Source organism: Microcaecilia unicolor, chromosome 7 (genome assembly GCF_901765095.1).
Source record: "Microcaecilia unicolor chromosome 7, aMicUni1.1, whole genome shotgun sequence".
In the NCBI taxonomy this organism is placed as follows: Eukaryota; Metazoa; Chordata; class Amphibia; order Gymnophiona; family Siphonopidae; genus Microcaecilia; species Microcaecilia unicolor.
This window is the reverse complement of record NC_044037.1, coordinates 281,702,384-281,716,380: the sequence shown is the minus strand read 5'-3', so window position 1 is coordinate 281,716,380 and position 13,997 is coordinate 281,702,384. Positions and strand designations below refer to the sequence as shown.

General features: G+C 45.3%; 1 protein-coding gene across 1 annotated transcript in view; it reads right to left on the bottom strand.

Annotated features, from left to right (window-relative positions):
- The window catches only part of LOC115473714 (myosin light chain kinase, smooth muscle-like), a 673,403-nt gene that overhangs the window by 12,426 nt on the left and 646,980 nt on the right, over positions 1–13,997 (bottom strand). Inside the window, exons 29-31 of the mRNA XM_030208760.1 lie at positions 10,968–11,120; positions 5,775–5,898; positions 3,824–3,953 (exon numbers count right to left, since the gene is read on the bottom strand). Of these exons, the coding sequence (XP_030064620.1) occupies positions 3,824–3,953; positions 5,775–5,898; positions 10,968–11,120 (407 nt within the window). The remainder of the gene's footprint in view (positions 1–3,823; positions 3,954–5,774; positions 5,899–10,967; positions 11,121–13,997) is intronic.

Below are 13,997 nucleotides of genomic sequence, written 5' to 3'. Positions count from 1 at the left end.
ATCCCATTATCGGCATATGTACTCGTTACCCATCTAGAACGGAGGACGCACAAACTCAATTCTTGAGGGCTACAACCCAGTTAGGTTTTCAAACTTTCCACAATGAATATGCATGAGATCTAGTTCATATAATGTAGGCAGTGCATGCAAATAGATTTCATGCATATTCATTGTCAAAATCCTGAATAGCTGACTGGATTGTGGCCCTTGAGGACCAAAGTGGTGCACTTTTGCTCTTGAATGAAGAATCCGCAAAAAACATTCTTTATTCCTGCGACACTCAACCTCTGGGGCAGAATTAGAATACCTAATACTTAAAGGGTCCCCGTATATCCACTCCTGTATTCTGCTGATAGCTTTAGAATTTGTAAGGGACAGGGGAGAAAATTCTGGCAGTCCCAGGAGGATGACTTATGTGCATTTAGATTTTCCCTGTTTTACAGATGGCGCTTTGCTTCACTGGACGTTTTAGGAACTTGATGCGTGAGTGGTATACCTTTTTCCCATTTTTCTGATCACATATTTTGCTTTGCACTCTGTTATCCTTAAAGTCTAAAAATGTTGTCTCTATTGGAATGGCTCATAAGGGGTTGATTTCATGTTCATATAGAGCTTCAGGCTAAGACTTGCCTGCCCTTCTCATCATCACATGAAGGTTGAGACAGAGGATCACAGAGTTTTGGCCACTGATTTGTCGGTATACTTTTTACTGCTCTGTGTTGTTGGCTCAGGTCTGTGACTGGTAGAGTAGAGAACAGACGAGAGATAGTTTGAAAGGAGAAATTCCCTAAGGGCTAAGTATCACTGTAATAAAGGGTTCTATGCTGCAGAAATCAGAAACTGCTTCTCCCATAGAAACACATTTACCTGGTTTTTGAAGAGCTTTTTCTCTGGAAATGGCTGCCTTTAGCTGCAGTCTCTTGACACTGCCGCTGAAGGTCACAGCAGCCATTTTGAGATTGGAGCTGTGAATTGCTCCTGCCCTGGTTGGGCCACTAGCCACCAGACCTAAGGTAGGCCTGGGGGTGTTGACAGGTGAGTCTGAGAGAAAGGGAGGGAGAGGAAGGCTGTGTGTGTGATGGCGGCGGGGAGTGGGTACTGTCTGGGGGGGGGGGGTGGAGCCTGGCCAGTATCAGTTCTGGCTGAAACCAATCAGTGGATTTCAGCCACACATTTGGTTTTGGCTGAAACTGAAAAGCCTGGCTTCAGTTGGCCTCTCAATTAATTTCTAACCTTAATTCTAGTGGGAGAGAGTTCCACGCTAAAGCTGCCTGATAAGACAAGGTTAGAGAGTGTATCCTTTTCAACTTGACTTGTGTTAGTGAGGTAAACTGAAGAGTCAAATAGTTGTGTTGATGAAAGTACTTATCTCAATACACAGATATCCACAATTTAAATAATAGTCAAGCCTCAACCTCAAGCGGAAGCAATGCAATTTGGACAGAAGTGGGGTCATTCTGTCATATGTTTCAGGATATGGTACAAACAGGGCTGAGAAGTCGGAGTCAGTCGGAAGTAATTTTGGGTGGTGTTGGGGTTGATAAAATGTTCCGACTCCAGCTTCAAACGAAAGCTTACAACATTATAATATATAGTACATTTATCATTTCATACTTACATATTTTTCCTAGACCTAAGTACTGGTAAATTGTAAGTTAAATTTACAAGTACTTTAGAACCAGAAGAAAAACTTTAAAGCTCGTTATCAGTAGGAATCGGGGTCGGACAGTAGAAAAACAGAGGAGACGGAGATGAAAGTTTGGAGTACCAACTCCACAGCCCTGGGTACAACCAATGTATGAGTGAATTATACTTGTTCTGGAAGGGGCTGAGGCAGTGGTATGCTGGTAAATGTTTAACAGGCTCTCTCCCGGTCCACCTCTGCACCCCCCCCCCCCCGTCCACCTCTGCGCCCCCCCCCAAAAAAAAAAAAATTGCAGAGCTGGCTATAGCTGGGGAGAGAGCCTGGGGGGGGGCAATGCATTACTCCAGGAAAAAAAAATTTTAAATGATCCCAGGTTCCAATTTAACTCATGTTTAATGTGGGATAAAATGCCATAAATAAGTAAATAAATATAAACTTTTAGTGTTGAGCACCTGATTCTCAAAGTGGACATATTCCAAACACTATAATGAAAATAAAATGATTTTTCTACCTTTGTTGTCTAGTGGCTTTGTTTTTCTGATCATGCTGGCCCAGTATCCGATTCTGCTGCTATCTGTCCTCTTAACTCCGTTTCCAGGCCTTCCTTTCCATTTATTTCTTTACTTTCTGCCTTTCTTCTTCATTTCTTGCCCTACAACTGTAAGTAAAAGCTGGGTCCTCCGCAGACTTGACTGTCCAGTGGATCCAGCTTCTGCCTATTTTCTTCATCCATGTGCAGTTTTTCTCCTCTCTTCCTTTTCCCTCATCTCATCTCCTTCCTCACTCTTCCCTCCCCTCCATCCATGTCCAGCATTTCTTCTCTCTCCCTTCCCTCTCCTCCATCCATGTCCAGCAACCCTCCTCTCCCCCCTGCCCTCCCCTCCATCCACCCATGTCCAGCAACTCTCCTCTCCCCTGCCCTCCCCTCCATTCACCCATGTCCAGCAACTCTTCTCTCCCCTGCCCTCCCTCCATCTATCCATATCAGCAATTCTCTTCTCTCCCCTGCCCCCCTCCAGCCAACCATACCCAGCGATTTTCCTCTCTCCCCTGCCCCTCCATCCATCCATATCCAGCAGCTGTCCTCTCTCCCCTGCCCTCCCCTCCATGTCCAGCAATTTCTCCTCTCTCCCTGGGCCCCTCCCCCCACTTAACGCCAGTAGCCTACTTTTCCTGCCTTCTTCCATCCCCCTCGCCCCCGATCCCCCACTCCCCAGGTTGTCCACCATTTCCTGCCTGCCCTCAGCTCCCCGATAGCTCTCGTTTCCTTCCTGCCGCCGCCCTGCCTTTAAATATTGTATTTTTCCTCAAGTTGCGGTGCCGGCATTGAAAGCAGCAGGCTCGGCTCGCCTCCTGCCTTCCCTTCCCTCGCATGGTTCTGCCCTCTTCTGATGTATTTCCTGTTTCTGCGAGGGCGGAACCAAGCGAGGGAAGGGAAGGCAGGAGGCGAGCCGAGCCTGCTGCTTTCAATGCCAGCACCGCGACTCAAGGAAAAATACAATATTTAAAGGCAGGGCGGCGGCAAGAAGGAAACGAGGGCTATCGGGGAGCTGAGGGCAGCAGGAGATGGTGGACGACCTGGGGAGCAGCCGGGGGAGCCTGCAGCTCGCGGGGTGGGGGGAGGAGAGGCAAGCCGGCTCGCTCTCGGTAAACAACTGGCTCACAAGATGCTGAAAAATGTAACAACCGGCTCTTGTGAGCTGGTGCGAGCCGGCTCCAGCACACCACTGGGCTGAGGGAATTCAGCAGCTGGCAATAGAAGGCGGGGCTGGAGGTTGGGAGGCAGGGATAGTGCGGGGCAGACTTATACGGTCTGTGCCAGAGCCAGTGGTGGGAGGCGGGACTGGAGGTTGGGAGGCAGGGATAGCGCTGGGCAGACTTATACGGTCTGTGCCAGAGCCGGTGGTTGGGAGGCGGGGCTAGTGCTGGGCAGACTTATACGGTCTGTGCCCTGAAGAGCACAGGTACAAATCAAAGTAGGGTATACACAAAAGTAGCACACATGAGTTGTCTTGTTGGGCAGACTGAATGGACCGTGCAGGTCTTTTTCTGCCGTCATCTACTATGCTACTATGTAATAGAACACTTTATTTATGGAGCAGCTTTTGAGCCCAATCCCTGGCCTAAGATTTGTGAATTCTTTCCCCGATCAAGCCAGAGATGCGATGGGATCGTTACCTTCTGTTTCTAGCTTTTCTGCATTTAAAGGGCTGGTAGGTGAGCTTCCGGAGGACTTCCTTCCACTTAGACCAGACATCATTGCCATGGAGGAAAGTCGTCCAATGGCTCGGACAGCATGGCCTGTTTTCTGAAATAGAAAGCAAAAATGAAATGAAACATGCTATTTCTGTGCGGGGAGTTAGTCCATCATTTTACCTGCGCAATGCATTTTTATAGAGTTCACAATAAGATTTTCCCACCAGATACGCAGGAAATTTTCTAGAAAGCTATAGCAATTGGCTTCCTTGTTGGTTAGGAGTGGAAATGGTGCTTTAATTGGTTAAAACACAAATTAAAATACATAATTAATGCAAGAGCAGTGACTGAGATATAGCCCTGAAGGATGAAAACAGGATCGGCTAATGTTAATCCTTCTTATCTGTTCCCTTCTCCACTACTGCCAACTCTAGACTTCGCGCCTTCTGTCTCGCTGCACCCTACGCCTGGAATAAACTTCCTGAGCCCCTACGTCTTGCCCCATCCTTGGCCACCTTTAAATCTAGACTGAAAGCCCACCTCTTTAACATTGCTTTTGACTCGTAACCACTTGTAACCACTCGCCTCCACCTACCCTCCTCTCTTCCTTCCCGTTCACATTAATTGATTTGATTTGCTTACTTTATTTATTTTTTGTCTATTAGATTGTAAGCTCTTTGAGCAGGGACTGTCTTTCTTCTATGTTTGTGCAGCGCTGCGTACGCCTTGTAGCGCTATAGAAATGCTAAATAGTAGTAGTAGTAGTTAAGCGCCAAACCCAAGATGGTCCACACTCTTGTGGTTCGGGTACTGTTACAAAAAAGTTTTGTGTTTTATTTTCAATTTAAAAAAAAAAAAACCTCTCTCTCTTCTCCCTCAAAAAAATAAAAATAACCCACTTAACTGAAACGACTCCAATGTGTGGGTTTTGGATCAGTCAAAAACGAATACAAACATATGACTTTATTTTCTATGGGTGCGTAACAGTTTAAATTAGGACTCGGCGAGATGGTGCCCAAAAAAATTCAAATTCTTTCTTTTGTTAGAACAAATGCTATAGTACACATCGAATACTATACAATAGTACAAACATTGCTCCAGATCTTAGTAATCTGATACTCTCCCCCTTATTGGTGAAGAAATCATGCCCTGTGTACTCAGCCTAATTGTAATACCAAGCAGGGGCGTAGCTGCTATGGGGCCACGGGGCCACAGCCCCCATAGATTTGGCCCTGGACCCCCCTGCCAACGAGCCTCTCAACCCCCCTCCCCTCCCACCGCCAACCTGCCATCAACCTGCCATCGCCGTCTAGTACCTTTGCGACCCCAACCCCCGCCAGCCAAAGTCTTCTTGCTTTGTTTGGTTTCTGAGTCTGTCTGACGTCCTGCACGTACACAACGTGCAGGACGTCAGACTCGCAGAAACAGAACGAAGCCTTGCAGGACGTCAGACAGACTCAGAAACTAAACGAAGCAAGAAGACTTCGGCTGGTGGGGGTTGGGGTCCCCCGCCAGCAAAGGTAGGCGAAGTCACGGCGACGGTGGGCGGGCCACAGTTGTTGGAGGTGGTTCTGGCGGCGTGGGGGGTGTCTGCAATGGCGGGTGGCGTCGGCAATAGCGCCGGGGAGGGGTTGTCAGAGGCGCTGGGGGGGGGGGGGGGCTAAAATGTGCCCCCTCACCTCATCTCTGGACCCCCCAACTAACAGCGAAGTCCAGATACGCCCCTGATACCAAGGCCGTAACTATGGGTGGGCCTGGGTGAGCCTTGGCCCCACCACATTGGAGTCAGGCCCACCCAGTCAGTGGCAGTGGCATGGGTCAGTGAGAGCAGAACTGGAGGTGATGCCAAAATCTGCACTGTCTAATGCCAACCCAGGTTTAACCTGAGGCCCCACCAAAATAAATCACCCCTGGCTATGCCACTGCGTAATACCTGCCACTTTCTTCTTGCCATATACTTCTTTATTCTGTCTTTGGAAAGAGTTTTGACCTCCATGGTTTTGATGTCTTGCTGCAGCCAGGGATGCTGAAGGCACTCGGTACAATTCAAGCGATTCCTGCTCACAAAAGAGACAAGAGAATGCTCAGTCCTTCCTGAAGCAAAATATATCAGGCAACAGGGAGCTTAAGGCCTAGGAACAAACAGGTTACCACACTATAAACAAAGAACTTTTAACTCTGGCAAACTCCTCAACATCCTTCTTGAAAAGTAACGGTTTGTTCAACTTGTGCTGGTGAATAAAGCTCAGGGATTTCAGATTCTGCTCATTATTTATTTGTAATGCTTATACCCCGCACTTTCCCACTCAATAGCAGGTTCAATGCGGCTTACGTATCAGGTGAACAGAGTAACATAGGGTGGATGTAGCCAGTGGTGTGCTGGAGCAGGCTCTCACAGGCTCGTAAGAGCCGGTTGTTAAGTTTTTAAGAATTTTGGGAGCTGGTTGTTAAAGTAGGGCCCTCCATGGCTTCTTTAACAACTGGCTCCCAAAATGTGGGTTTGGGCCCCCTGCTGAATTCTCTTTTACTTTGCTGGTGGGGATGCTGAGCCCTGCCAGCCAAGTAAATAGACTACTGCTGCTCCCAGCTCCTTGTTTCCAGCTCTGGGCAGCAGGCTGAGACTTCTCGAGCATGTGAGAGAAGTTCCAGCATGCTGCTCAGAGCAAGACGTTGGGAGTGGTGGCTGCCAGCAAAGGTATGCCTAGCGTGCCCGCACGAAGGGAGGGAGGAGAGAGAGGCAAGTGTTGCTCCCCCCCCATCCCTGGCCACCCCTGGCCCTTCCAACTGCAGAGCTGGCTACGTTCGGAGAAAGAGCCTGTTGTTAAAAATTTACCAGCACACCCCTGGATGTAGCTATAAACTGATGAGTAAAGGGGTGGTCGATTAGGTATGGATAGGTAAGATGGACAAGAAGGGAGGAAGGTAAAGGTAGGGGAAAAAAGAGGAGGGTGTATATTGGGAATGGCGTATTGTTGAGTATGCGAGAATGTATAGGTAGGGGAAGGAAGAGGGATGTGTTAGAAAGCACATTCTAGATTCAGTCATCATGGTCAGATCCGGTAGTGCATTTGGACTCATATTCTAAGTCCGGTCATTTGTGTAGGCTTGTTTGAAGAGGTAAGTTTTTAGAAGTTTCCGGAAAGGTAGCAGGTCCCTGATTGTTCGAATAGATCTTGGTAAGGCATTCCATAGTTGGCTGCCTAAGATGGAGAAGTTGGATGCGCAAACAGTCTTGTATTTGCGTCCTTTGCAATTAGGGAGATGCAGATTGAGATAAGTTCGAGAAGATATTGATTCGTTTCTGGCAGGAAGGTCAATCAATTTTGTACATGTATTCTGGGGCTTCACCGTAGATAATCCTGTGAATTATTATCATTTTGAACCTGTTATTGTAGCATAGATGTAGTAAGCATTTCTCTCACACACAGAGGTAGAATAATGTTCCAAGCAATTTTCATAGATAAAACAGTGTTATCCATGATAATGGCCATTAACGAAACTACTTCCCTGATGTGGATTAAAGAGTGCGTATACTTTTAGTTGCAGAGAGCAGAGCCTTTACTGGGGAGGGGCTAAGGTGGAGTTTGTAGTTATGTACATACTTCTGAAAGTTCAAACATACAACGTGCAAATTAGCTCAGAATAATTGTGTGACACATGGAGTAGGCGTACGTGTAAGCGCATAGTTTTCCTGCGGTAATTTTCATAGTGGTACTACGTATGTCCTTTTTGCTTTGAAAAATCCAGTGAAGTCCACACAGAGAATTATACCCATACCTGCATTTGTACCATTACTCTCTTAAGGGATCACATTTATAAAGTTGACACGCAAGTGCACATGTGCGCACATATGCATGTGAATACAAAATTCTGCCTCTGTGCTACTCTGCAAATACCTGCTTAACTTACAAAGTACGAATTGCAAGGGGGGGGGGTGCATTCAAAGGCGGAGCATAGGTGGGATACAGGGGAGGGCTCCCACTTATGTATGCAATTTAGGGTCCTTCTACTAAGAAGCTGTAAGCCCAACGCCCAATATGGTCGTACCTCTCGCTATACAGGAAGTGCCGCTGGGCTACCACAAGCAGCCTGGCAGTACTTCTCACCCCTACCACGCCATCATTTCCGGCACCAAAAAAATGTATTTATTTAATTATTTTGGTAGCTCTGGAGTCCACCCGGAGGTAATCGGGCAGTCACACGAACTGCCAGGTTACTGCTGGCTTAACGCAGGAGCCCTTACCGCCACCTCAATGGGTGGCAGTAAGGGCTCCCCTTGAAATGGCCGCACAGCAAGTGCTTTACTTGCCGCTCAGCCATCTCCTGTAGGAAAGTGAGGCCTTCCCTTTTACCCGCTTCTGAGAAGTTCTGAGAGAAGAGGACATTTCTCTGGTAAGTGAACGCTACTTTGCTTTGTGCTGTGGGAACTTAAAGATTGGGGTTTAAAGGAGGAATTGTAGGTTAGTGTTAGGCAAAAATAAAAATATAAAAAGCAAATTTTAACAACTAATCTCCATAGTCTTTTCCACTCAGTTTTAAAAGCTTTGTACCACAGCATTAACAGATAGAATCTAACAGGCACTGCAGGATCTAGTATTCTATAATGCCACGTTAGCGCACCTAGCGGCATTTTACTAAGGCGCGTAGGCGCCTACATGCGTGTCAAATTGGCACTACCAACTGGCTACTGCTTGCCCTGGGCGTTAATTCCATTTTTGATGCACGCCCAAAGCATGTGGTAGAAAATATTTACTATTTTCTACCATGTGGTGCTTACCCGGCGGTAATTGCCAGTTTATGCGCGCTGGGCACTTACCGCCTGGTTAGCGCGTGAGATCGTACCGCTAAGTCAATGGGTGTCGGTACGGTCTCAGCCTGAAAATGGATGCGCGCCGGTTTTAATTTTGCCGCACGTCCATTTTCTAGCACCAAAAAAAAAGCCTTTTTCCAGGCGCGCTGAGCAAATGGACCTGCGCGTGTCCAAATCACGCACCTACACCAGTGCAGGCCACTTTTTTGGTGCACCTTAGTAAAAGGGCCCCCTAATCTGTTATAGAACGGTAGCATAAGCTGACATGTAGAGGCCCTACTTTAGGTGGCTAGATTGGGGGTGGGGGTAGGAGTAGGTGTCAGGGAAATTCTGTGCACAGAGTTTTTTGGGGTTTTTTTTGCTGAAAGTGGCAGGTTCTAAGTCTCTGTGTTAAATTAGATTAAAACCAAAAAGCGTAACAAAAACTGTTCTTAAAATAGAGTACAGTGTGCTTTGGGCCTTCACCACAGTAGAGCTCATACTTTTCACTAAGATGTTCCTTACCATTATACCATGAATTGCTCTACATTATGGCCAACAAACATCTCCTGGCATGTAACCCAAAATATCTTCTTTTCTCTATGCCACATGGAGGAAGTCAAAATGAAAATAAAGAGCAAGGAGTCGATATTTGTGCTAATGGAGCTGTCCACATAATTAAGTGTGCTACTGCTGATTATACACAAACTGGATAAATCTGATGTCTGTCTTGGGCACAACTCAACCGGGAGGTTTTCTTGTCTGGCTAAATATCCCCCGTGTTTACAAAGCTTCACTAGTGGCTGCTGGTGCTCTACACAGTCCATTCACTTTGAATGGGCTGTGTCGGCATTGCCATACAGTTTTGTAAACCGGGGGTTGGGGGTACCCTGTTTCCCCAAAAATAAGACATCCCTTGAAAATAAGACCTAGTAGAGGTTTTGCTGAATTGCTAAATATAAGGCCTCCCCCGAAAGTAAGACCTAGCAAAGTTTTTGTTTGGCCCCGATGGGACATGGACACAAAAACCTTAATTTTTTTCGCTGCAACCCAAAGACGAAATAACATTAAAGGAACAAGACTGAGGTGGAAAATCTATTGTCCAGCAGACTCCTACCATCCTCCTTTACGCTTTTGTGAAGATCAACTACCGGTAAGTGAGCCTGGAAAGAAAAGAAACATCCCCCTTGCAGAAATAATAAAAGAAAAGAAAATGAGTAACTGAGCCCTTTCGGCGCTGCTCCATCGCCAAGGGCTAAGTCAGACTAGAAGGATGGAAAGTGTTGCAAATGTACAGGAGGAGTGCATAAAGCGCCACCAACGGGGAACGGAGCTACCGTAGAATTTTTTCTTTTAACGTTTGTAATACGGTAGGGATGATCCTGCGCCCTCACAACCTCCCGAGACCCCCAGCCAGAGCAGCCCGGCCCCACATTCCATTACCTTCCCTAGTTCATACCCCTCCTCCATTCCCAGCCTGGCCAGGGTGGCTCTGCTCCGCTCGAGTCCTGCAGTCACTGTGGGCAGATAGGCGAGCCACGGCCTACTCCTGCAGGATACCGCCCCCCACTTCAATACTGTTCCCGACCGCCATAGTCCCCCAACTACTCCCGAATAAGACATCCCCTGAAAATAAGACCTAGTGCATCTTTGGGAGCAAAAATTAATATAAGACACTGTCTTATTTTCGGGGAAACACGGTATATGCGCACAGTGATTTTGTGTGGAATGATTTTAAGTTGGATGAATTTTTAACTAGAGTTATGCAGTTATAAGCAGATTTTAATCAGATAGATTTTTTCAAATATCAATCTTTAAGGATCTGACACTATGCCACAGACGCTAGAATAGTTCATTGGACAAATGAAAATGTATGTGACTCCAGATGATGATGAAAACAAAACTATCAGGTCGCAACTTCCCCACCCTACAATCGTCCAAAGCAGGAAGCCAGCAGCAGTAGTGATGGAAGCAGTGGAACCAGCCAGCGTAGGGCCTACGAGGAGGTGTGCCCTCACAGACGCCATTATTCAGTATGGGTTTCCAGGGCTTGTGAATGTTCATGGACTCACAGGCCCCCATGTTGACTGCCACTACTGGTATAGGTCACAGTAGAAGTCCAGTGAGAGGGGGAGTGGCCCTGTTTCTGTGACCCCCCCAACCACTGATGATATGATCCCATTTGGCATACCGATTCACAGTCTGGGAATAACTGGTCTGGATGCTTCTATTGACTGCTATGGTTGGGGAGGGCAACATAGGGCACCTGCTTCCGCTAGACTGGAAAGAGATGTAAAATATGCAGAATCACAACATTTCACATTTTCATCTCTTTACTTCATGTCTTTCTTCAGAAGGCTGCTGATGAATTTCTTAGCATCCTCGGAGATCTCATCAAAGGCCTCATCGTCAAAATCCCAAGTTGCTGAGGTAACATTGGCTAAAGTCTCATTGTCATTGTCTCCCATGAATGGAGAAAGTCCGCTGACCCTGTTGGAACAAAGAAAGAGAAAAGAGAAATCATTCCAGAACCTCATCTTATGAGTAAGGATGTTATGAGTAAAGATGTCAACACAGGTGCTTGTGAATTTTACCAAAGATATCCACATACAGGTATACAATTACACATTTCCCAATGAAGACATTTGTTTATCAGGTTTAACTATAGATGAGCCTCTAAGATACTCTACCTTCTGTTTATAATTTAACAGCAAAGAGTGTGTCCACTCAATATAATCAGATGGCAGACCTACACCTGTTAACCTGGCACAATGGGACATTTTACTCTCAGTAGCACGTATACCCACCCTCACCACTGATGCACGCTTTATGGAATTAAAGTTGGGAATTAAGGTTATGGGAACGGTAGAACAGCTGCTACTGGATGTGCCGGGGGCCTTTAGGAGCCACAATAAAAATGAAGTGATGCTCCAGCGTAAATTATGCTTGCTTGCCCGCAAGTGTATCCTGCAATACTGGACGTTACAGGACCCCCCGGCTTATTGGATTGGAGGAACCAGGTACATCTCTTGGCGACCTGGGAGGCACAGGAGTCCCGGTCAGCACCAAAGAGACGGAAAAGTTTTTTGGCCATTATCTCCAGATTCTACACCCTCGAGGTCGTAGCCTACTCCTCAATGTGACATGAGAGGGGTTTGTTTGTTTGTATGTTATACTCCTATTGGGGGAATTCTGAGTTCCTAGTTGGGTGGGTGGGTGGGGAGGGGGAGGTAGGGAACTTCAAAGATTACATGTGGATTTACAGTTGGGTGGTTAGGGGGGAGATTAGTGGATGGGGAGATTTCAGTTTCAGGGGAAGGGGGGTTTATTGTCCTAAAAGAAAAAATTTGATGACGAGTACGATTTTATTGTTTTCGCATTTATTTGTAAGATGTTCAATGGTTATACATGCATTGCATCTATCTGTATGCTGTTTGATTGGATGTGTGATCAGTAAAAATGATTGAAACTAAAAATTACCCCCTTAGTGCACTGCAAGGCACTTTTCATTTGCAAAAAGGGTGGTAGTAAAATGAAATGGCCTCTCGCAACATGCAGGGGAGACAAACACACAAATAGATTTGAAGAAAGTACAGGTTAACAACAGAGGATCCTTAGTACAGGGATACAAAGAGAAAGCTGGGGACAATAGAACTGCCACAGGAAGGACCAGATGAGTCTGGGGTTATAGGTTTCTATTAAAATCAGGCACAGCAGGAAATACAATGGCCTCCAGAGGGCAGTCACGATCAACCTATTTTTACTCTGTTTACCATAGGCACTTAAGAGTGCACAGAACTCTTCAGTAATGCAATATATCACACAAGCAACATTACTTGCTACAGAAAAACAGAGAAGTAACTCTTAATAAGAAATTAACAAAGGAAATATCTTCAACCTCTTTTTCAGACCACAAAACATGGAGTAGAAGCCTAAAATTAAACAGGAGATACACAAGGAACAAAGGAAAAAAGGTGTAAGCCTTAACACGGTAAATCCTCAGCTTATTTAACATTAAATCTGACTAGTTATTAACCATCGAACTAAACACTTGTAGGGATAAGCAAATAAAAATGAAGACCCCCAAGTTTCTCGCCTCCATACGCATCACCAAAAACTCTTTTCTTCTATCCAGAGTTGCCTTAGTCACATCAGGGTATAATCACAAAAAATTGCTTTGGAATTACGAAAATACAGTTTCATTACAGAGTTCAAGTCTTGCTCAAAAACAAATGAAACGAACAATGTAGCTCTTTCTTGAACATCAGAAAATGTCTCTTCCAAATCTGCTGACAGATCTTTTGAGGCATTTTGGTCTTGAACTTGTGTTTGTTGATCCACAGTAGGTTCCACTGTATCCCATGAAGCACTTGGAGAAATGAAATGTTTTTGGTGGGGGAAGCAAAGGTTAGCATTGGTGAGCACCTGGGCATTGATCACCCCATTTTCTCTGCCTCCCTTTGCTTTCCTATTCTTCGTCCCTCCCTTCCATTGTCCCCTATCAAAATTCAAATTAAAAATACCTAAGGGTGGTTGCACGATTAGGTATAAACTGTGTTTTGGACTGCTAAGTGCTTACGTAAATTAATTGTAAAGTCTACTTTTTATGAAAAAGAAAAGTGAAGTTAGTTCGATATTATTATTATGTGGATTATGATTATTTTGCGGTTATGATTATGACAAGTATTATGTATTTATCTTAAGAGAATATTCCTGGAAATATGATAGATGCACTGTCCCCAGCCCATGTGTGCTGATTAGAAGGCATGATAGTGGATTCCCTTGAGGTGTGTTTGCTTTCTGCATAAAGAAGAAAGTACAGGTTGAAGATAGTGTGAAAATTTGAAATTATTAATATTAGCGTTATCAATATTAAAACAATATCAATAATATCAATGTTAATATTCATATCAACCTTATTAATATTCATATCAAAGTTATTAATATTCATCTTATTAATACTGGGCTATTTTTTGGGCTACCTTTGGCCACAAATTAGGCTGGAAAATGTTTTCGCCATCTGGCAAGTCTGCCTAGCAGGGTGGGGATTCAGTGAATCTCCTGAAGGCCTTAACCACATGCCCCTGCAAATGCGTGTGTCACACGCCTAATGTGTGTGACTTGGCATGCCTGAAATTTTTAAAGGCACACTGACAAACTGAATGCTCGCTAATGAATGCACATCCCTAACTTACGTGGAGCGGCATTTTCGATATGACGTCTAAGTGAAACTTTGGATGTTTTGCTCTAAAAGTCCAAAATCCGAATAGAAAACATGACCATTTTCAAAACTACAAAACGCTTTTTTTTTAAAATGCCATTTGTAACAAGGTTTTGTGCTCTGTGCATTTATCTTTTTAGGCCATT